At 43.5% G+C, this 22643-nt stretch overlaps 1 protein-coding gene across 2 annotated transcripts in view; it reads right to left on the reverse strand.

The window, feature by feature from the left end:
• Nucleotides 1–202: 202 nt before the first annotated feature.
• Nucleotides 203–22643, reverse strand: part of C1QTNF12 (C1q and TNF related 12) — a 197401-nt gene continuing 174960 nt past the window's right edge. For both annotated transcript variants that reach the window (XM_078642378.1, XM_078642379.1), the window contains exons 7-8: nt 8262–8340; nt 203–2439 (exon numbers count right to left, since the gene is read on the reverse strand). In XM_078642378.1, coding sequence (XP_078498504.1) covers nt 2341–2439; nt 8262–8340 — 178 coding nt within the window. In that variant the 3' untranslated portion in view covers nt 203–2340. The remainder of the gene's footprint in view (nt 2440–8261; nt 8341–22643) is intronic.

Here is a 22643-nt window from a genome sequence, read left to right on the forward strand (position 1 = left end):
GTCATGAATGTATTTATATATTTATTCGCTGCTATATATATATATATCTTTTTGTATATGTATTAACTAGTGTTGCTTAATAAAAATAAGTTTTAAAAAAAACAAGTCAGCCTGGAAGTGCTCTTTAGGAATCATACACTGCATTGAACAAAAGCACATTAAGGAACAACACAAAATCCAAAGAAAAACTCAAGACCACTTCTTTCTTCAGTTTTGAAGATAAATTAAATATTTCAACTTAAATTTGCCAGGCATACTGAAACATTGTCCAAGTTCATACTTATAATAAACATTTGATAACCACACTATATATTGAGGAAGTGGTTGTGGGACACATCCCCATTTTCTTTACACATATTCACACAATATAGGATTTGTTGTCGTATAGTATATGCTGACACATATAGTAGGATTATGTACATACTACAACCAGTTAGGAAGCACCTAAATCAACGTCTACCTTTTTTTGTGATCTTTTACTGAGGGAATTATTTTTACCACTGTTAAGGAGCAAATCAACCCCCACTACTGTAACTCTGTTTTCCAGCCTGCCCTCTGGTGAAGTCAATCAGCAGTACTCATTCTCTGAACAACCACTGATGCATGGAGCTGCCGTCCATATTGGTCAAGTACACAATTACTGTGGTGCAGACGGTGTCATATATGATGCTTCTTGTGCTTGCCTGTGGAAGTACCACGCTCTCCTGTTGGCTAAATAAAAACCTGAAACAGCACCTACAAATACACCTAGATAAAAATCTTAGGTAGTCCCTGGTTGGGTATCCCACTGCTGTCACCAAAAGCAGCACTTTTTCTAGATCTTGAATGTGTTCCCACAGTGGCACTGTGTTTTGTTAGACAGATCCGAAGATCTAGTTAAGATCCAATAATGTTTTTCTGGTTTGTGATCACTCCTGTCCAGATTATTTTAAGCATTGCAGTTTTGTAATATTATGATGCAATTGAAGCCAAAGGTATTGGAAAAACATTTCCTTGTAGCTAATGTAACCAGGTGTTAACAACAAAGCTCACAGTAACAGTTTAATTAATTGGACACAGTGGAAGCATGAATGTGAAAGCCCAAACCCTGGTCTTACTCCTTAGAAAAGCTGAAATCACCTGACAATATATCTCCCACAATGGCAATACTACAACTTCTTAGAACATATCACTGATGCTAACTGTAGTATTTGTTATGAGCAGAGTGGGATAGCCTGAGTAAAGGCTAGAAATATTCGAACAGGCCAGTACCCATATAGGGAGTAGTGAGCATACTTCTGGACCACAGGAGAAAAGTGTAGTATTAATGTATATCGACATCCTTCCTCATTCATCCTGCACCCTTGTCAGAGTTTCTGCTGAGCATGCGAGTATAGAGTCTGCAATGTAGACAAGTAAAGCTTGTGTGTCTTCTTACTGATGGACTTTTATGGAAGAGGCCAAGGGATTAGAGACTCAGAAAGACTGTCAACGCACAACGCGTGCAATAGTATCTCCTGAATGGTTGGAGCTGAGTCGAAGCTTGTGGTATGGAATGTCCCATTTCTGCTGATACTTCTGCCCACTTTAAATTTCAGATGAGGAAAGCGAGACATGTTAAGTGAGATTCATGTTGGACAAAGACTTTCTGAATCCTCTCAAAAGCAAGTACTGCGAAAAATTGTGCAGCGCGTCATTAAGGATTACTCGCTAGAATGTCTCGGCAACCCAAGACCCAACAATAAACGTGGAGTTTCCAGCCTGAAAAAGGTCAGATTCCTCCTGGGTTTCCACAATTTGTATTATTTTACATGCCAGAGTTCAAGTGACATTTCCTTTGCTTTTCACTAGTCCCCAGAACACACCCTTGCATCGGTGACATCACTACGAACCGCTGATCCACTTTTAAATTGTGTATAACTCTGCCAAAATATATATATTTATATGTATACATATTTGAAAATGTAGGTCCTTTGCATATAAACACACGTGATTTGTGAAGTTCTTAGGCCCAATGCATCATAGCTTATTCCCAATTCCGTTTTTAAACAATACTCTGGGCTCTGTTCATAAAAGTTAAAGTGTTCTATGCAGGCTCCTGGGACGCTATGAGAGACAGAGACGACCCCCCATGGTTGGTGGCATATAAATCTGTGTTTTTTTCCAAGTGGAAGCCATGGTTAATGTCAGGGCGGTGCAAAGGATCTCATCTGTCTTGTGCTGGGCAACCAGTTGTATTGGTCTATGAGCTCATTGTCTTTCCACATTGCTGCCCGCATATCCTCCAGTGCTGCATGTTTCTACTCTGCTGCTGCGTGCTCTTCCACCGCCACCGCTGGCCTCTCCACCGTTGCGCCTAGGCTATACGCCCATCAGCATGCCCATGAAGTCAGAGCCATTCTGGACGGTGACTGGAGCTCCAGCGCTGTTATCCACAAAGATGGAGGTGTACTGTCCTGCCTGCGGATACAAGAAACACGATGACTCGAGAGAAGGATCCACTGTACCGTCATAGTTCACCCCATAACCAACAACCTCAATTAAAAAGAATCAAAACTAAGTCAAATGCAACGGAATTTGGAAACTAAATCAAAAGATGTTATTATTACCTAAGGGCACTGTTAAAGCGGAAAGAAAGACACTGGTAAGCTCAAAACATGAAAAACAGAGGAGCACTTTATTTTATGTCTTAACACATTAAGCTCTACCTATCTAATTCCCCTAACGGTTTTTCCAAGAACGTTCTCACCATCGCGTTCTAAGAACATACTGAGCGAATCAGGAAAGAAAGGGGAATGAGGAAAATGGAATGGAAAACAATGAACATAAGCTAGACCATATGTGATACAATACAACACATCTCCCTTTATACACATTTTTTTGATGAACAGCAAAAGAACAAAACAAATAGTCATCAAACCAAATGTTCCTGCATGGAAATCTTTGAATGTTCTTTATTCTATCAGCCACAGATTCGCCTCCAATAACCATCAGCTCAGACGGAGCTGCTACAGTATGGATACTCTCAAACATTTTCCTGGGAGCCAAAAAAGTATGGTCCGTGTTGTGACGGAGGGCAGCATTGATGCTGGCAGAGTGGGAGTGTGGAGCATAGGGGGTGGAAGGTGAACACAGGGAAGCGAAGCATGCACATAGTGTGCAGTGGGTGATAGAGTTATTTTGAGGCTTTCATTACACACTTCTTCGAGTCTCTTATTCCCAAGACCTTGAATAGTAAAGGTAGGAGGTTTAACAACTCCATCCAAGTCCATGTCAGTTTCAACACACACCAGAAGTGCCATGTTCTTCCTCACCACACTTTCAACAACACAAATGCATCCATCTTTTGATGGTTCCTCATTAACTTGATAAATCGTTGGAAAGATTTGTTTCTTGGCATCACAGCACATATTAGCAAAATGCCCCTTTCTTTTGCAATAACTGCAATCCTTGTTGGCTGCACGATAATCTCTTGAGTAAGCTAAGTGTGAAGGATCTCAGGGCCACATGTATCAAAATTGGAAATTGCGATTACCTAGTTGCTATTTTCTGAGAATCACAATTAGGTAAACGCAATTTCCAATGTATGAAACTCCAAGAGTTCATATAGCGATTCGTAGAGGATCACAAATCGAACTACCTCATTAATGTTAATGAGGTAGATTGCAATTTGCGACCCCCTAGGAATCGCACAAAACTTGTGGATGCTGGCCTGCTGGTGTCAGCAGACCACCATGTCCGTGATTGCTTTTAAATAAAGCAATCTTTTTTTTTTAAATGCATTTAGAGTTCCTTAAAGGAAAACGGGTTGCATTGTTTTTTAATGAAAAATGTTCATTTTTTAAGAGCAGGCATGCCTGCTCTGAAAAAAAAGATTTTACAACCATTCCCAAAGGGAAAGGGGTCCCCTAGGGACCCCTTCCAATTTGCGAATGGCTTACCACCAACTTGGAGTAGGTGGTAAAATGCGAATGTTTTGCGACCACTTATTGGACTTGGGCCTTTTTGGCAGGCTCACCCCTAAACTTTTTGCCTTTAGTCTCTGGCATGGTGATAGTGATTTTAGGCCTCTGCGCACTTTAGCACTGTGGGCCAGTGTAAAGTGCGTGCGCACTCTGAGTGTGTGTGCTGAGTTGATCTGCCCTCCCATAGGAATGCATGGGGAATATGTGTGTCCATGATAGTTCCTGATGCGTGGGGAGTGCAAGGTCAAGTTTGTATATGTGAACACGTGAAATTAAATGCTGCGCGATGATATGTGCGGATTTATTGGAGCTAGTGTGGAAGTGCCACTTCTAGATGTTGGCAGGTTTGTGTAATTTGTGTCTGGCTTGTGATTGGCTTGAGCTGGCTGGTGAGCCTGGCTCCATGAGTCATGATGGGTCTGCCCTGGTGGTGAGTGTTGAGATTAGCATGAGTGATGTGAGGGAGGAGTACACCTGGGACCTAAATAGGGCTGGGCTTTCCCCACACAATGCTGGCTTCACCCCCTGTGGTGCGTCTGATGTCCCTGGCCTGTCTTGTGAATAGAGAGAGGGGCTGAGCAAAAACAAAGTACTCAAGAACCAGTTGCATCTGGTTCTCCTCCTTGCCTACACTGCTACATCAAAGGATTTCTGTGTATAAAAGAGGGGCTGTGACCCCAAGTAAATGTTCTTGTTTGCGGACTTGAAACTACCAGGGGCGTGCTGCTGCTGGAGCTCAGGGGAAGGCTTGCCTCCCTGGGCTCTGCCCAGCCCCTGGATGCCTGGAGGACTTCTGGGGGGCCCCTCTGCCTGCCTGGGCTGAGTGGGGGACTTTGCTTTGCCCTGGGACCCTTTTGACGTTTGCCATGTCCTTGCCCCAGGACCTTGCTGCATCTTTTTAGCACCCTGGGAGTGCTTCCCTCTTTATTTCAGGACCCTGGTTGCATCTAGCGCCCTGGGAGCGCTGTGTACATTTTGCCTGCTATTTGTATGCCATAAAAGCAGGTGCCTACCCTGCAGTATGGCCGCGGCAACACGGGAAGCCGACATCCGACCCGCCACCTGATTGTGGGTGGGGCCGGCAACACAAGCCGGAGCCTCGCGGGCTCCACTTCCGCTTCTCCCCGGCCGGGGAGAAGCCGTGCAGAGCCTTGCGGGCTCCATTCTCTAAGTCCCGGTCCCGAGATGGGGGACCGGGTGAACCAAGGACCTGGTGAAGCAGGGCTCCCATGAGTGGGAGAGCCCCGCATGCCGCTGCACGAGAGAGGAGACCAGCAGCATCTACAGCCCAGACGAGGAGGAGACCCGTCCTACCGCAGAAGCCAGGTGAGCAGCGCTCGTGTTCGAGGGTGCCTGGCAGAGGTCCCCGGTCAGAGCGGCCCCACTTGGCAGCGGGCCGCTCCTGCATTGACCGCATTCTTTGTTTTGAGAGCCTATGGGTGGCTCCGGACTGGCCCTAATTGTTTAACGGGTCCCGAGGGGCCCGGGGCACTGCCCGCATTTCCGCACCATAGACCCCAGAGCCTCCGTGGCTCCAACGAGGCGCCAAGTGTTTCAGGGCCCATGTTTCCCACCTTTGGGGGCATATTTCATTTTAAAGCGCTAGTGCGCTCCCTGAGTGCACATGTTGTTCTACAGCCTAGAGGGCTCCACCATTTTGCGCAATTCATCTAAAGGGCTACTGAGAGCCCATGCCGCAGTTTGCCGATTCCCAGCTGCCCAGCAATTAGTGGGAAGCTGCACCGTTTAGGTTCATCTTTCTTCTAGGGGGGACATGTACTTTTATCCAGGAGTGAAACACACTCCTTTCTCCCTACCCTGGCCTGCACAGCTGTGCAGCACTTAGTGCCAGCTCCAACGTTTAGGCCTTCATTGATCTTCCCAGCTGCCCAGCAAGTAGTGGGCAGGTGCCACATTTAGGTTTGCGCCAAGTGCGCCCCGTGACTGTTGCTGTTTAGACAGCAGCCCTGACTTTATGGACAGAGGGCATTTTAGCCCTTTATAGATGGCCAGTTGGCCCTGGGGACTATTAAGTTTTATAGGGCGCAAGGCCCTAAGGTCATTTATATAGGTGCTAGGAAATGTAATGTTTGTTGAATGATTCATGCACCTTGATTTATGCTCACAGATGTGCTTTTGTGATACTTAGGTTTTATCCTTATGTTTTAATTATCTACTGTGGTCTAGATTTGATTTATTCCCTACTGCAGGTTATGTGATTAAGTGTATTTCCTGATGTTTAGGAGATTATGGTTTATCCTATTTTTGCCTTTGAGGTTGGCGCAGAATAGAGTTCTCGCCTTATGTGTTACTATGCCTGTTCTGATTTATATTACAGGTTGACGCTGAGTATAGTGTCTGCCAGTGATTACTGGCTGTGTTCTAAATTCATATGTATTCTTACTTTTTACTATTTCGTTACCAAGTGCTAATTTTGACAGTGGCCCACGTGGCCCTGTCCTGTGTAAAGAATCCCTTATAAATATTGCCCGAGCCAGTTGGCACAGTTTATATTGTGTGATTACTATCTGATGTGTTTTTATTATAATACAAAGGCTATTTTTATATAACCTTGTGTGGAGTTCCTTTTGTGGTGTTCCTAGTGTGTTGTTACTGTGTGTGTTGTTCAAATGCTTTACACATCGCCACCGAGATAAGCCTAACTGCTGGTGCCAAGCTACCAAGGGGGTGAGCAGGGGTTATCTTAGGCGTGTAACTCCCTTTCCCTGACTAGAGTGGTGGTCTCTGCCTGGCTTTGGCGCAAGCCTTAACCAACCAGAGATCCCCATTTCTAACAAGCACATTAACCATTACGGTCACAAAACATTCAAACATACCATTAGGATTCACTATTAGGAAGAGACACCCTAAACAAGCCCCTTTCAAATACCGAATTGCAAAAGGGGTTTGATACATGTAAAAAGCCTGTTTTGCATTCGCAAACCGACCGATATCTCTTGACCTTCTCAGCTCACTAAATGTAATAGGATGCATTTTTTCCTTTTCACTGGCATTCTGTTACCTTCTATTGACACTAAGTATGTACAAAACTCCTCTTTCCATCTTTCCAGGGAATAGGCTGTTCACCTTTTATTTTCAAGAATTTTTTTAGGAGGACCCAAGTGTATGTTGATGCAATCATATGAATGCAGTAGCATCTCAGCAGGAAATGTATGTCTGTCACTATATGCAATAAAATGGCACAGCACTGACTTCAAAAGTGTATACGATAGATGATGGTGGATTGTTTATGAACACCAGCGATATTGAATATTAAAGTCGTAAATTAGAATGGCTTATGGTGTAATCAAACATTTGTGGGCAAGTTTCACTGATCAAAATGTCTGTTTTCCAGCTTGGATCCATGCGTTGCACAGTTTTTAATAGAAAAACAAAATGGTTGCAGAGGTGCAAAATGAGGATCAAACTGCTGCTATTGTCTTTTGTGAGGAGATGAAGAAAATTTCCTCTTCCAATATTCATGTGAGCGGGAAGCCATACCTTGCTCGTATTCAATGGTCACCTCACAACACTCTGTCTTCTCATCTATTAGTAGGCAGGGCTATTACCAGGTGGAAGATTGTGGCCTTATCTCTTCTCAGGATTGCAGGTCGAACGCCATCCCCTTCATTAAGAGCAACACGGAGTGACAGAGTAGTGGACCAATCGACCCATTAAAACAACTGCGCATGTCAATACTCTTCCTCGTTGCCAAAATCAGTGTCGCAGAGAAAGGAAGACACTGGTAAGCTTCAAATGTGAAAAGTAGAAGAGCACTTTATTTTAGGTCTTGACAAAGTCACCTCTCGGTATCTAATACATGTAACGAGATTTCCTTGTAGGTTCTCACCACCACGTTCTAATCGCAGGCTGAGCGAATCAGGAAAGGAGGACGGAAAGGAAATGGGAGTGACAAACAAGGAACATGTGCTACACCACAACAGGTTCTTATTTTATTGATGAACGAAAACAAAATCTGGGTTATTTTTATTTTTTTATTTTAGCTCGTTGACTTTAAGAAATATACAGATATCTGCTGCAGGTTCATTCTGTCACTGAGCTATCCTAAATCATTTCATTACCATTTCCACATGAACCACTGTGATAAAAAATGAGTGAAATTCGTTCAACATATGACCTACTTACCCAACATAGATAAGCCAGCCTGCTTGGGTCTGCTGAGGACACGTCAATTATTGGTATAGTGGGTATGGACATTACTGTGGAAAGAGTGTGAGAGCCAAGCACCATGTATTGCCTGTGATAGTGCCTTCATTTCATATGGCACCCAGAGGGCAGATGACTATGAACCCTTACCTGTAACTGAAGCAATCCGTGAACATAGACTGTGAATATTTTGCTGTTGCTTTCCAGGCCTGCGATAACTTCAAGCGATCTAGAAGAGATCACAAAGAAGACAAGACTTGTTACAGAAGTACCCTTAGAGAACAGCTGTTAAGCTCCCTAATCCACAGCATGGCTTGTGCAACTGATTGGGGACCACTGTTACATATAAAAGCAATAAAGGGTGTTCAGAAAATCTATACATAAGCACCTTACTCTTCATCCACTGGCGATATCTCTCTGGTCTTTAAATAAGACTCTGAATGCCTATTTTGCCACAAAATGCTTTTCAATACCTGTGTATAGAAGCAAATCAAGCAACAAGTTATCAAGGCTTTCCTCCTTGTCATTTTCCAATAATTGTTATTAGCATATTAAACATTCAGGAATGTGTGGAGCTGGCAGGCTTCCATCTCATTGATATCGCCCTCTTGGTGATCAGTAGTTCTAAGTGTATAAATCTTGTGGTGACTTTTTTAGTTTTAAATCTTGGTAAGAATAATGTTACTGCTCAGTATTACCTCCAGTTCCTTTAGTGTTTTACTGCAATAAATGTGTAATACCCTGCAGTTATAATGGTACCTCACTTGTATTGTCATGCATTTTTTAAAAATATTCCTATTATCCCGCTGCTGGGGAAAATCATTCACCTACTTTCTTTGAAGCTGTGCACTCCTACAACATTACTCCTGAAACTGTATACTGAATTATAACAGGACTTAGTCGGCCATTGGGAAAGAGAGACTATGACAAAAACTTTCTTTCTTAAATTCTATGTATATTATTTTACTGCCAGTAAGAAAATAATCATAACAGTCATTTTTATTATTTTAAATCTTTTTTAAACGATTACTTTATTCTTAAATAATTGTGTGAATTCTTAACCAAGCTTTTGTTTTATTGATAGAATATTGTAACAATTTTAATTAATTGAACAATAAAAATATCTTCTAGTAGTAACATTACAGTATATCCGTTATATGGCAAAAATGTACTGTAATATAGACACTGCATGTGTTTGCCCCAACTGCAGAGGCTTAAAAGAGGTTGTCAAAAATTACAAAAATTAACTTTATTTGGTTTATCACAACCTTAAAGTATACATGTATAAAAATGACCATCTGTATAAAAACAAGATAAAATTTGTATTTTTAAAATTTACAAATCCTAAAAAAAAGATCGCCCAAGTTTATTCTGTTTCACTTTTCGAAAGTAAAGTCTCTACCAGAGTCATGAATTTTACTCCATGGCATATGAGGATGTTCGATGACGCGCCCAACCAGCTAGTGACCGCCTGCCTGCAGGTGCGAAAAGAGGTTGTCGTTCTTCAGGTTGTACCAATATTCAGTCTTGTATGCAGTCCAGTCTAGCTTGAACTTCAAAGAGTCAAAACGTCGATGATAGCCACTGGCTCCTATTTTTTTGGTCTGCCTTTCAAATCACCAATTACATTAGGTCACACACTCATCCTAATCAACAATAATTTGTTGTTTTCTTCACATCGTTCCCCCATTGTTTTTACAGGATTTGCTTTTATGTTGGACTCTATACTGCTAAACAGCTATCTGTGGATAGGCTCAGACCTTTTAAAACAACATTGGGTTGTTGCATTTGACATACCTGACATTAATATGTGCACAGTAATATGGTACAGGAAATGCTCAGGTAGCTGAAATGTCAGATGTCACATGTGTGTTGCAGCATAGATTTACATTACCGTTTGAATGGCTCTAAAAGCATGACTTCAGAACTGCCATTGCAGTCCTAGATGGCCGTAGCCATCATTGTCAAAAGTAACAGTTTTGACTTGTAGAAAAGACTGCCTACAGTTGTGGCCAAATCACCCGTAAGAAGTGCCTTGGAGTCGCCCAGAAGGCCCAGGGGGACAAAGGGTGGAAGTAGTTCATGCCAAGTAATAAGACGGGTGTTTGTACCAGCAGTAACAATATTAAAAATGCCATTTAACTACACAGGTTGCTGTAGCTATTTCATAATGTGAAAGCCTATTTGTACATAAAAGTTTGTTTTGTTCAATTTATTGCACTCTGCTGGAAAATTTAACAATATCAAATACAGTGGTGAATATAGTGCAAGGATGAGTTTATAAAAATGTGTCAATTTCTGCCTAAGCCCTGAATAAGTGTGTAAACCAGCTGTGCCTGCCTCTCCCTCTTCCAGTAACAGAAGTGAATTGCCAGCTCAGTTGATTAGGTGTAACATGGCTCACCTTAGCTTAGCTTGGCTGGCCAGTACATCTCTGACAGGAAGGAAGGGAGAGGTTCCTAACTAGACATTTATCTAGGAATGTGAGGGGAGAAGAGTGACCAGGGACAGCAGAGAAGCGCTGAAAAGGACTAACAGGATCTATTTGAAAGAACCTTTTTATACTGAGCTGGGTTCTGGTGTGAATCTTTCCTTAGATGGCGGCCTTCTCCCAGCAATGTTGAGTTCTAGAGCCAAGACTCAGCTTCATTGGGTTTCTAGATGAAATGGAAGGATCTCATTTTCATAGGCCTGTCCTTGGGAAGGCTTAAAGAGCTCTACCTAATGACTCTGGGATCCTGCCATTTGGAAAAACTACAGAAATAAGGTTTTCTGTTATCGCTTTGCTGCAAACCAAGAAGAGATGCTGTAAAAGAGGTGGACTTCCATTGACAATTCTTATTAATCACTATCTACAGAACACTTTAAGAAAGTCTTCCCACTCTAAGGCTTCACAAGGAACATAATGAACTTGGAGAAGAGCCTGCTGGCTTTGTCTGTCTGAAGGAGGGGAACAAGGTCTGGCAGCTTTTCCTTTGTTCTCAAGAAGGGGGAGTGCTTTTCGAGGGTGAGACCAGTGGTCCTCCTGTGATTAAAGGGACATAATCAACAAGAAGGATATCTTTACAGAAGACTAAGCAGACCAGTGGGAACTGGCACCTGTGCTACGGCCCGGACTAAAGAGACTCCTTGACCCTCTCACTGCTTTTGTTGCCCTGATGTCCAAGAAGCTATCTCTTTCAATTTGGGAACTTTAGGAGTAGCCATGTGGAAGATAATCAGCCACCTGGCAAGTTTGGGGACAACAAGATGAACCAGCCTGTGTGAGACAGAAATGTTTCCTGGTAATTTCTTTTCGTATTTAATGCTAGAGTAAACCCACAAAGCCACAGTGACTGTAACACCCCCATTGTTCATTGGAGAGTATTTTTATTTGTTTTTAAAAGTGTCATATCTTCTGGTTCTCTTACCCAATGTTGTCTTAATTCTTCTTTTTACTACATTGCTTTGTGACCTTTACCAGTTAGTTTACAACTTTAATGTTGGTGTCTACATACTTAACAACCATTTCTGGAAGGAAAATTTGTATTTTCTGTGTAATTGCTACAAAGTAAACCCAGGTTGTCTCACTGAATGTGTATTTTACCTCACACAGCACTAGATTACTACTTTGGTGGCAACACTGCCCAGGTACTCATTCTGCCCATTTACATGTATTATCTTTGATCATATGTCAGCCTTTAACTATCAAATCAGTTCTCATTCGAAAGAAGACACCAAAACAGAGTGGTACAAATCACAAATCTCGAATTCTCCTTCTACCATCCTCATAGACTTGTTTGATTGATATTTTCCCACGGGCTGCATTACACCAAGGAGGTTTAACCCAGCCTTTCACAAAATAAATTCAGAGAGTTCCATTCACCAAAATCAAAGCAGTTCTTATTACTGGCCTGGGTAAAAGAGATACATTGAAGCTCGCTTGACTGGCTTACAATGATCACCATGTAAAGGTAAATATGGAAATAGCTTGTCAATGGCGCTCTTACGTATAGTGCCTAATGAAGGAACTGAGGTGCCATGGTGTTTTACTTGTTTTTAGATGTGTTTGGTTTTAGACAGTCATGGCAAAAAAGAGCACCAACTTGTGTCCAACACATACAGAACACCATGCGGAAGGGAGATTGCATGTCAGGTATCCCCACAGAAGTGGAGGATAACATCTTACTAATATGCAGTACAATAAAAACAATTAGACAAGCACAGGGAATCATGAGACATGGATAAAAAATGCCGAGGTGACAAGACTTCAGTTGCCTCGTCATACATATCTAAATCATAGTATCGAATCCAACAACCCAAGTTTTGTGAAACGTGCAGAGGCAGCCCCTGGTTTGATACGAATCCTTTTCCGCCACCATGAAAAAACCCACACAAGCCCCTCCCCCCCTTTTCCATTCCCTTAAGGTCGGTACCTCCGAGGCACCCCAGTATGTGGCCAGGTCCCTCTTAGGCATCACTGGGCCCAAATTACAGAATAGTAGTTTCATCCTGGGGAGGTCTACTTCAGTGGGTATGTCCAGGAGGGTGTATTTGCCATGGTGTTTTCCAGCTATGGGAAGATATAGAAATTGTCTTGCTAATAGTGCTTCACAAACTAGAAAAGCAATTTAGAAACTGGTTTAACAGTGGTACCTTACATAGGGGTCTATTAGGATGGCGGACGGACGTGGAGGGACCGTCCGCAAGGGCAGCGGCGTTCCCTCCATGCCAATTAGGATGTGACCGCCACCCTGGCGGTCACATCCTGTATCTTTAACATTGCGGCGGGTGCTGCTTCAAGCAGCACCCGCCGCAATGTTAAAAATGCATGCATCGCATTTGCATGCACAAAGCGGCAGGCACCGCGCGGTGCCTGCCGCTTTGTGCATGCAAATGAAGGGGGGTACCATAGGTACCCAACATGTGCACCCCCACCCCCCCTTCACCCTGGGGGCCGGCAAGGTCCCCCCCAGAAGCAAAGGTCCACATGCTTTTCCACGGCGGAAAAACCGCTGTGGAAAAGCATGTTTACACATGCTTCCTAATATGGCTGGCGGTGTCTTGCAGACACCGCCACCAAATAGCAGGCTAAACCCCGCGGATCAGCGGCGGACGGACCTGCCGTCCGCCGCTGATCCTACCGCCATCCTGATCTGGCGGGTGGTGTTTACAGGGACCGCGGCAGTGAATCTGCATCCTCCAGGCCGGTGGTGGCTTCCACCGGCCCGGAGGATGCGGATTCACCGCCATCCTAATCGACCCCACTGTTGGGGGGAAATGTAGAAAGTGGCATAATATTGTTTGAAATGTGGAACAAATGGATTAAAATACTGGGGCCTAATGCAAACTAGCTTAGAAACTGTGCATTGCATATTCAAGTGATGTCCATTTTAAATTTCAGTGGTGCTGTACATACGTAGGGAAATGTAAACTGGCTTGACAGTGGTGTTTTACTAGGCAATTAACAGCAACATAATGCCGGCAAGCCAAAAACTGAGACTGTTCAGGCAAATCCAGGGCTTCTGGTCACCATAAACTATCTCTCTCACGCACATCACCAGTGAAACAGAAAAATGAAAGAGCAAGAAAGAGAAGGGACAGAGAACCGGAACGACAATGAGCCAGTGCTTAATTTGAGCTGGTGCTGGCAGGTGTGGCCCACCAGCACTTATTTATGGGGGAATGGCACTCATTTCTCCTCATCGGACTTTTACCCAGTGCAAGAAAGGAAAAAACACAAAAAGGAGAAAGAAAGAGGAAGAAAAAGATGGAAAACAACGACAAATGGAGAAAGCATGAATGAAAAAGAACCTGAAAGAGTGAGATGAAGGTGATGGGGTGCCTCATGGTGTATGAAAGAGGCATGAGTTGAAAACAAGGTTAAGCAGCCCTGGTATACACAACCCCTGCATTTGATAACGCCAGCTGTGGGCTTCTGAACAAAACTTTTGGCTCCCAAACTTTTTTTTATACAAACTGAGCCCGGCAAAAAGCAAAAGTTAGAATTAAGTATGAGAGACAACCAACTAAAGTGAGAAGGGATACAATCGTTTCTGTTTAAATGAGAGAACCTATGGATAGTTGGACGAGAACGAGAGGTAATTAGCGGAGGAAGGAACATTCAACATTAGAGGTTTCATGGAGAGTAAAAGATCCTGTGTACACACGCCTGGGGACAGAGGGCAACAGCCCAGACCGCAATTAGCGCTGTCAAGTGAAGACAGACAGAGAGACACCGCGGCCTCAGAAGAGCTGAGAGTTCTCGAGTGAAGAGTTTTCACTTGTTAAGAAAACAAGTGTCCTAGATTGGGAGCCGCAGATAAGGCAGACGGTCTGGCTCGGTGTCTCCCCGGACAGAGGCGCCCCGGAGCGCCGTGTTTACCGGCGGGTGCGCTCTGTCTCCTTCCAGCCGGTGCCAGCAGTGCAAGTGAAATCTAAAAATTCTCTGCCTTTTAAAGAAATCCGTCTGGGCCTCGGCGAGCCGCTCCGAATGTTGAGACGTTCCGAGGGAAGAAAGGCACAGTTTACCAACCCATCTATATTACTGCGAAATGGAGAAGTTTTCCATAAGGACTGGTTGCCTGGGGGCGACGTCACATCTCAGGCCACTGCACGACTTTGTCCCGAGCCCTAGAAGGAAACCAGCACAAATGCCGCCCTCCTGTTCACATTTCCACTTTTTGGCTCCGGCGAATGGTGTACATTTATCTCAGACACTGGCTTTCAACTGAAAAGGTTTTACACTAGATAGCTAGCTCAATGTAATTAATACAGTACCTGCTCCAGAAATCGTTGTGAACTTGAGGTACTTAAATACTATTGCTCTGGATTCCTTTGCACGCCTAAGTCACTTTGTGATCCTTCCAATGTCAAATACAGGGCTCTCTCCCAATTGCTCGAAAGTGATTTTTGATGGATTCTGTTCTAAATTTACTGGTTCAAAGTCAAACCCAAATGGTGCCAAAATACCGAGTTCGCATTTTGCACAGTAAACAAGATTATAAACTACAGTACACTACAGAATCATGTATCACTTTAAAATGATTTTATGACTGATAGTATGGTAAATATGCAATACGGTTTTTACATGCCTAAATAATAAACAATGTAGTTATAGTTATATGATCTTGAGATATTTTTAAACAAATCATTTTCGACAAAAACATCACGTAAACTCTAGCCATTTTTCCTTTTTTCGATCAAATCATTTTCGCACAAATAATTCAGCACAAAAAAGTAGTCAGGACCAAATATATTATCTAAATGAGGAAGTGAGCTAATGGGCCTGGGAAACATTCAGTGAATTATGGACAGCCCAGTAGAGACATGAATTTCCAGTAGATCACTGCCTCTGTATTTAAAGTCGTAGACTCAACCCCCAAATGGAAGAGTTGATGTTAATTCTAATAAAAACAACACCTGGTTTCCAAAAGAAGGCACGGTCCGATTCACAATGAAAAGGTGTGATTTTTTTCCTAGAAATTAATGAGTGATCCTGGAGGAAGTGACACCTTTTCACTGAAAAATCTCTGTAAATAACCTTAAGAATGGTGAGAGAAAATGTGGAAAAGTGGAGGAAAGATAGAGATAAAATATAAGCGTTGTTGCTTTCAGCAGGAATATAAAAATATAACAAGTTGATTGAGGGGGCTGATAGTTATGAAGAGCAAAGGCCACTTAGGTGTATGCACGCTCCCTCCCCTGGTGATTTGCGACGGTACAGAATGTAACCAAGTTCTTTCATAAGAAGATTGAGTTGCTGAAGTCAAACATTTTACCATCTTCGGACCAATTAAGAAAGTTGGATGCACTTCCCTCCACATCAAGTTATCTTTAGCTGGTCCTTGGTGTTTGGTCGAGCTACAAAGGTTATGTTCTTTTATGTTATGTTATCTTCTGTTATTTTATGTCATGCTATGTTATGGTGCGTCATTTTTCATTATATCATATTATGCTAAAGATAAAGATTTGTATAGCACTGCGTAGCAAGACTGCTTCAGTCTTGTATAAACCAGAAGCTCTTCCTCCACATCGAATAACAAAACTCCAGAGAATACCATCTACAAGGGGGACTGACAATTCATTGATCCTCCGAGAGAAGGCATTTGCCCCCTCAAGTTGGCAATGGCGGGTAAAGGTCTCCCACCCCCTAACCCCCCAGAAAAGGTCAATGGCCCTCCATTTGATCTTGCCAGCAACTGGTCTCTATCAAACCTCTAATTGTAAGCAAGAGGAAGATACTGTAGTTACTAGCTGTCAGTCTGGCTTTCAGCGGGACTGCAGGACGGAATCAGCGCTGCTGGCATCCATGATGGCTGGTGTTGACCAAAGATGAGACTCAACCTTAGATCTTGATATGATTGGAAATCACTTATGGGTCCTGTAATTGGAAGGAGAAGCCTACCAAAGCTAGAGTCAAGGCTTTAAAAAGGGCAGATCATTATTGGTGCCAGCCAGTGGCGGTTGCTCCACTAAGTCGGAGGATCATCGCCCCACTACTCTTCAGCAGTTAAGAAAGGGAAAAATAAAATGCTTAAAACATAATGTTATTATCGTTTTTTTTTTGTCCTCCTGTCGAGGCAGCTTTGCGTGAGGGGGCGGGGCTGTAGAGCAGGGGAGGAGTGGTTTGCTTATTCCTAAGTGCACAATGACTGTTTGGTCAGCCCTCTTGGGATCACCCAAAACTTCCCTGTTCTTCATGCAGGCTGCCTTACAGCCAGCATAGAGAACATGCCCAGCCCTCCAGCCCCTGGCTGAGCACCGTTTCAAGGCGCTCAGACCTATCAAAACGCTGCATTGCAAAGTTGTGATTGGCTTAGGGGAGGGAGCCTGGCTGCCTGTTTCCTGTTTCTGAAGTCTGACGCAGGAGAGCAGGAGCAGCGACACAGGACCCAGCGGCAAGGTAAGTGTTATTTCTTTTTTACATTGAAGCCCACGCCACAAACTCCTCCACGCCCATCCCCCCCCCCGCAAGCCGTGCCGGCCGGCACTGGTACCAACACAGATTCTATATAATACAGCTGCGTTGGGAAGTGCTGCACTCTCCCCCATGTTCCTTCACTTGCAACATGAATGAGGTGAACATTTTAGGAGCGGATTATAAAAGTCTGACCAAAGAGTGGAAGAACAGGGAAAACATCTAGAAATTCCTAAAAGACATTCCAGCCTGTGTGAGGGTAGGGATTTAGGCCTTGAAAGTCTACAAGACTGTGATTTTGGTCTCAGAAGCTGAGACCCCATAGCCCACTCTTATTTGACTAATATCACTGACCTCAGGTCCTCTTACCATACGCAGGTTCAAGCACCTTGGGTTTTAGTTTTTCAATAATCTTTAGCTGTACTACCTTATGTCCATAATGGACGATTCAGGCAGCATCCACTTCAATCTGGTTGAAAACTTTCCATTAATATCGTGAGAGTGACATTTATTAACAATAGTTTCCTTTTAACCACACAGTCTAGGTAATAATTCCCAGGCTGCATGGGGTGGGTGCACAATACAGCAGTGCAAGGGATTTGAATTCAGAGAGTCCATGGCCAGGTCCTCCCCCAGTCATGGCTTGTGTACACTGACTGCCTATTACTGCTCCAGTTCACATTGATGATCCTCAAGTGGTCCATAGAACAGTCTGGGGTATAAGCCCTTCTTAGAGGCAAAGGGCCCATGTGAGCTATCTTGGGCTTGTGGCCTAGGATCTGCGGCCTCTATTACTAACAGAGTAACCAATAACCAGTAATTGAAATGGAATTATAGAAGTTCAAATACTCACTGTTACAATGTACTTGCAGGGCAAGCTGGTGGCGCCCCCACGCAGAAATCTTGTTTTTTGTCCCCCACACACCCAATGACCCTCGTCTCCGCAGATTACCTACCTACCACCCTCCAACAGTGCCCCTCAACTCTCCATTGTCCTTCTCTCACATGCATTACATTTGTTTTGTAGCGCTACTTATACCAGTGTAGGGTGTCAGAGCACTTTATATCACACACACATTATACAGATAATTAATCAAACTTGTGTAAATCAGTCTATAGGACATGATACATAAGAACATGAGGATTACAAGCTGTAGGAATCATGCCATCCATACTAGCAGGCAGTATATTTTAGGAGTGTTAGGTCTGGAGAAGCACAAACCCAGGATTTAAACCTACCACAGTGGTTAGCTTTTCTAATAAGAATGATATTTCTACCCAAACAAACCCTTTTTTGCAATATTAGAATAATAAAAGGCTGGAGAAAAACATAACCTTCTAACATATACCATGCAGTTTGCATACAGCTTTTTGATGACTGTTCACAGCTCACTGTGCTATATTAGGATTATAATTTATGAACTGCAAGTAACAAAAGGTATCTCTATGACAAAAGCAGTACCCGACTGAGCTGCGCACATAAAATACAATTCTGTGACCTGCATCGTACACGTTCTTTGCAGCAGGCATATTAACCTTCTGGGCTACTTTATGATGAATCAAAACGACCACTAGACAAAACCTTTCTCTCTCCAGCAGAAACATTAATCATCAGATCTATTGTGACATTTTTAATGTTGCCCGAAAACTGTTGGACAAATAAAGAACTCTGCAACAGGTGTTTTGAAACGCACAAGCTATTTTTAAAGACAGCGCCAACTGAGCTCAGCACAAGGTGCGGCTGCACCACTCGCATCACTCTAAAGCCGGCCCTGGATACTAACCTGTTTGCTATCGAGGAGTGCTGGCACTCTCCCACTATAAGATTCACACCCTGCAGAGAAGTTCTTGCACTATTCCTTTGTTGCGAAAGAAATAGAGCTATTTTAATACTTGACACCACTCGAGCATTTACAGCACGGGCAAGTAATGAAGAGAGTGGTCTGGAGGTCCAATGCTGCTTGTGGTCAGTAGAGGTTGGCGAGCCACTAACATCTGAAGCTAGATCTCTGGCTCAGCTAAAGGTCCTCTGGGAACCTCAAGCACTAAGCGAGCCCAGTCGAGGCTTCTGTCTGCTATGGACGGTCCAAACTCATGCACCAAGAATGAAATACAAAGCATCAACATTTAATGCGAAAAGCACCTTGATAAAGATGCCCATTTAGTGAATGAATTGCAGAGTGGAACCAGAAAATCAGCAATCAATTCTGAATTCCCCTTTTAACCACATTGTAAGATCCTAGTCCAATATTTTGTTTCACAAAACCTTCACGAGAGGCCCTTCAAATACATGAGTTCAAGATGTGCACTGTATAAAAACACTGTGTTTTGTTTAATAGACTATAGGACTGTTCCAAAAAACAGAATCTAGGCTACATATATAAAGAGAATTAATACTGACTTGCTTTTGCATCATAAATAGCATTGTGGCCAGGGCGCAGAGCAGGAATGTTTCTAAATTCATGTTCATAAAGTACCACTTATGTAAGTACCTCTTAATGCTGGTATATAATCTGATGTACTATGGTGAAACGCTTAAGCCTGTTAAAGAAATACACTTTTTGGAATTTTTAAGAGACCCTGTCATATTTTACATTATGTTTGTTACATACTTAAATGCAAAATATGTTTAAAACTAAGCTCGTGCATGGGCTGTTAGGTTAGAACCAAGTCAGACTCTTGGCTCGGCTCTCCCTGTTAGTGCTCAGAGGTGAAGGTAAGGTGAACCATCTCAGGTTTGAAGGAGCTCCAAAGACTGCACTTTGTACTAGGAGGGCCTCACTAATTGTGAGTCGGGCCATCAGAGACGGGCACTCTCTCTGAAGCAGTCTCAGTGGATGCAACCACTGCAAAGTTTAAAAGAACTTTAAATATTCGACAAATACTAAGACTGGAACGGAAGATAGAGGTGCCTTCTGCTGGTGTACTTCGAGTTTGATGTGGATGGAAACGTGGTTTCGTAAAGATCATTTTCTAAACGTTTTCAGGAAAAGGAGTTTTTTTTGTTTTGCACTTAATAGGAGTACCATTCAAGTGCCTTGTATGAAAGGCCTCACACTACCATCTCAAATATACAGGGAAGCAGTGAAGCACGCGCCTTCTTGTGGATCCTGGGAGGGATGTTGGTGAAAACGAGTGTGTTAATATTTGACTTTAGAGATAATTAATCTAATCTGTCTTCTGCTGTTTGGAACTGCTACCCCGTGTGCTTTTCACATCAGTACAGAAATGTTTTCTCATCTCATCTGTTAATCACATCCAATTGACGAGTTTGCTATCACACCTGTAATTTATGCAACGTTTGCTGAGAATGCAGAAAGGGACCCTATGGAAAAAGTGATCTGCTCGCATAACCACTGCACCAACCATCTCTTCTTTTCAACTGAAACCTACCCGCCCCTGGTGCACCCCATCTATCTACTCCGGCCCTTCAATGATGAAACCTTTGCCCCTTTCCTCAAATACTAAAGTACACAAAAAGGGATGGTTGCAATGCTTGAATTTATCTCAGCCACTGGTAATTACTTGGGCCTGTAAAGGACTCAGGTTAGCTTTGTTCCAGTGAGACAGTCTGCATGAGACCCACTTCTGAGCATACCTGTCACATTTTGAGCGACATAGTAAAGTATAAAAAAGAGTGATGGATGGAATGCTTAGATTTATCTCAGCCACTGGTAATTCCTCAGGTTGCATACCAGCCCATTGACATTTTGCACACCACACTAGCTTTGTTTAGACCCAGCTATAAGAAATCAGCCTTGACCCTGCTCCAATGGCAACAGTCCTCCTGAACTGGAACACAAGCAACCGAGGACCGGTTTCGCCATTGGGCTCATCTGCCAGGTACAGCTTGGTTCCAGTGACACAGTGTTCACAGGACTCACGTCTGGGCATACACATCCCACTTAGGGCAACATAGTGAAGTACCCTAAGTACACAGGGTATGCCCAGAGATGGCACCCTCCTCACTATGCCACTGGAATCAAGCTATACCTGGCTGATGAGCCCTTACCAGGGCGAAGCCGGTCCTAGGTTGCTTGTGTTCTGGTTCAGGGAGGACCTGGCTTGGTAGTTTGTGCTGGGCTGTTCCCATGAAGAACAGGGTCAATGCTAATTAGCATATAGGTGGGACTCGAAACTGAGGTGGCATGGTGGGTGAAAAACAATGCCTTGTGATACAACCTCAAGCAATTGCCAGCGGCTGAGATTGATTCAAGCATTCTATCCATTACCGTGTTTTTCTTGTGGCTTTCCCCTAATAGACACACCTCTTACTACTGTGCATCTACCTGCAATTTGCCAACCCCTCCATGGTACAATCATTCCTGAAAAAAATATTGGCCAGCCTCTCCTCTCCTCTCCCTCCAGCCACCTTCGTCTTGCCCCATTGCCCATTTGTCGTGTAAATCCTGAAGCAAGGGAGTAACCAGAAAAATAGGCTACCCTCTACTTTGAACTGAGAGAGCAGGTGGAGGCAAGCAAACCCAGCCATCAGTTGTGGCTAACCGCGGGCAGAGAACTCCGCTCTGCCCGCGGAGTGTGCAGAAATTTGCCTACTCCGCGTTCCGTGGAGAAGGCAAATCTCTGCACACTCCGCAGCGCAGCGGAGATGGCCAGCCCCCGTCTCCACCCCCCTATTAACAATGAATTAGACTTTAATGAAAAGTAAAATAAAAACCACTTACCTGTACTGCGCAGTGCCCGGGCTGCTCTCTTCCTCCTCCTCGCCGTCTCTGGGTAATTCTTGCGAAGACTGCGCATGAGCATGCGCAGTTTTCGCAAGGATTACCTTTGTAAAGTTGTTGGCCCCATACTCTTCCCCATTAAAGCAGAAGCCTGGGTGAGATCCTGTTCCAACGACTGCTTGAAGCTGGCATCCAAGGACCTGAACTTTGCTGGATTTGCTATTTCCTTACGGGCCACATCCAGTCGGTGAGCCTGACCTCCTTCACCTTGGATGTCGTCAAACTCATCTGCGAAGTTCCACCAGGTCCTTTTACTGGGAATAAACCTTCTTTTAAATCTGGAAACTACTTTGCATCTTTATTTCGCCACACTACAGTTCCTCATTCAGCCTCGCCCGTTCAACGCCTGCATGACCCCACTCGCCAACATCACCCAGACACACAGATTGAACATCATATCCTACACTGACGACACCCAACTCACACTTTCCCTTTCCAACAAAACTGGACTTATTTCTCTGCCTGCCACATAAATGAAAAACAACTGCCTCAAGGTCAACATCATCATTTAAAGTGCATAAAAAAAGACTGGGAACTTTGATGCTGAATACAAAGGGGATGGGGTCAGTGAGCATTGAGGTGGGGTCAAAGGTGTCTAAAAAGACAAACTATTCTGTAAGTTTTTCTGGTCTTTCACCTTCTGGTAACTACGTATAAGAGAATGCAGTTTAATTGAAAAATAGATACAAATTAAAATACTCAGTGGGAAATGCAATGTAGTACTTATGAAATCTCTGTTTATGCACTGCAGAGGTCTATGTGTGTAACCTGAGAAACACAGAATTTACTCTTGGTTGGTTCAATGGAGAACAGCGACTTGCGTATTTTTAGTGCTATGATGACCCAGCCTGTGACAGAAGGCACTAGGAATATGTAAGTCATTATTTT

Source organism: Lissotriton helveticus, chromosome 5_1 (assembly GCF_964261635.1).
Source record: "Lissotriton helveticus chromosome 5_1, aLisHel1.1, whole genome shotgun sequence".
Classification (NCBI taxonomy): Eukaryota; Metazoa; Chordata; class Amphibia; order Caudata; family Salamandridae; genus Lissotriton; species Lissotriton helveticus.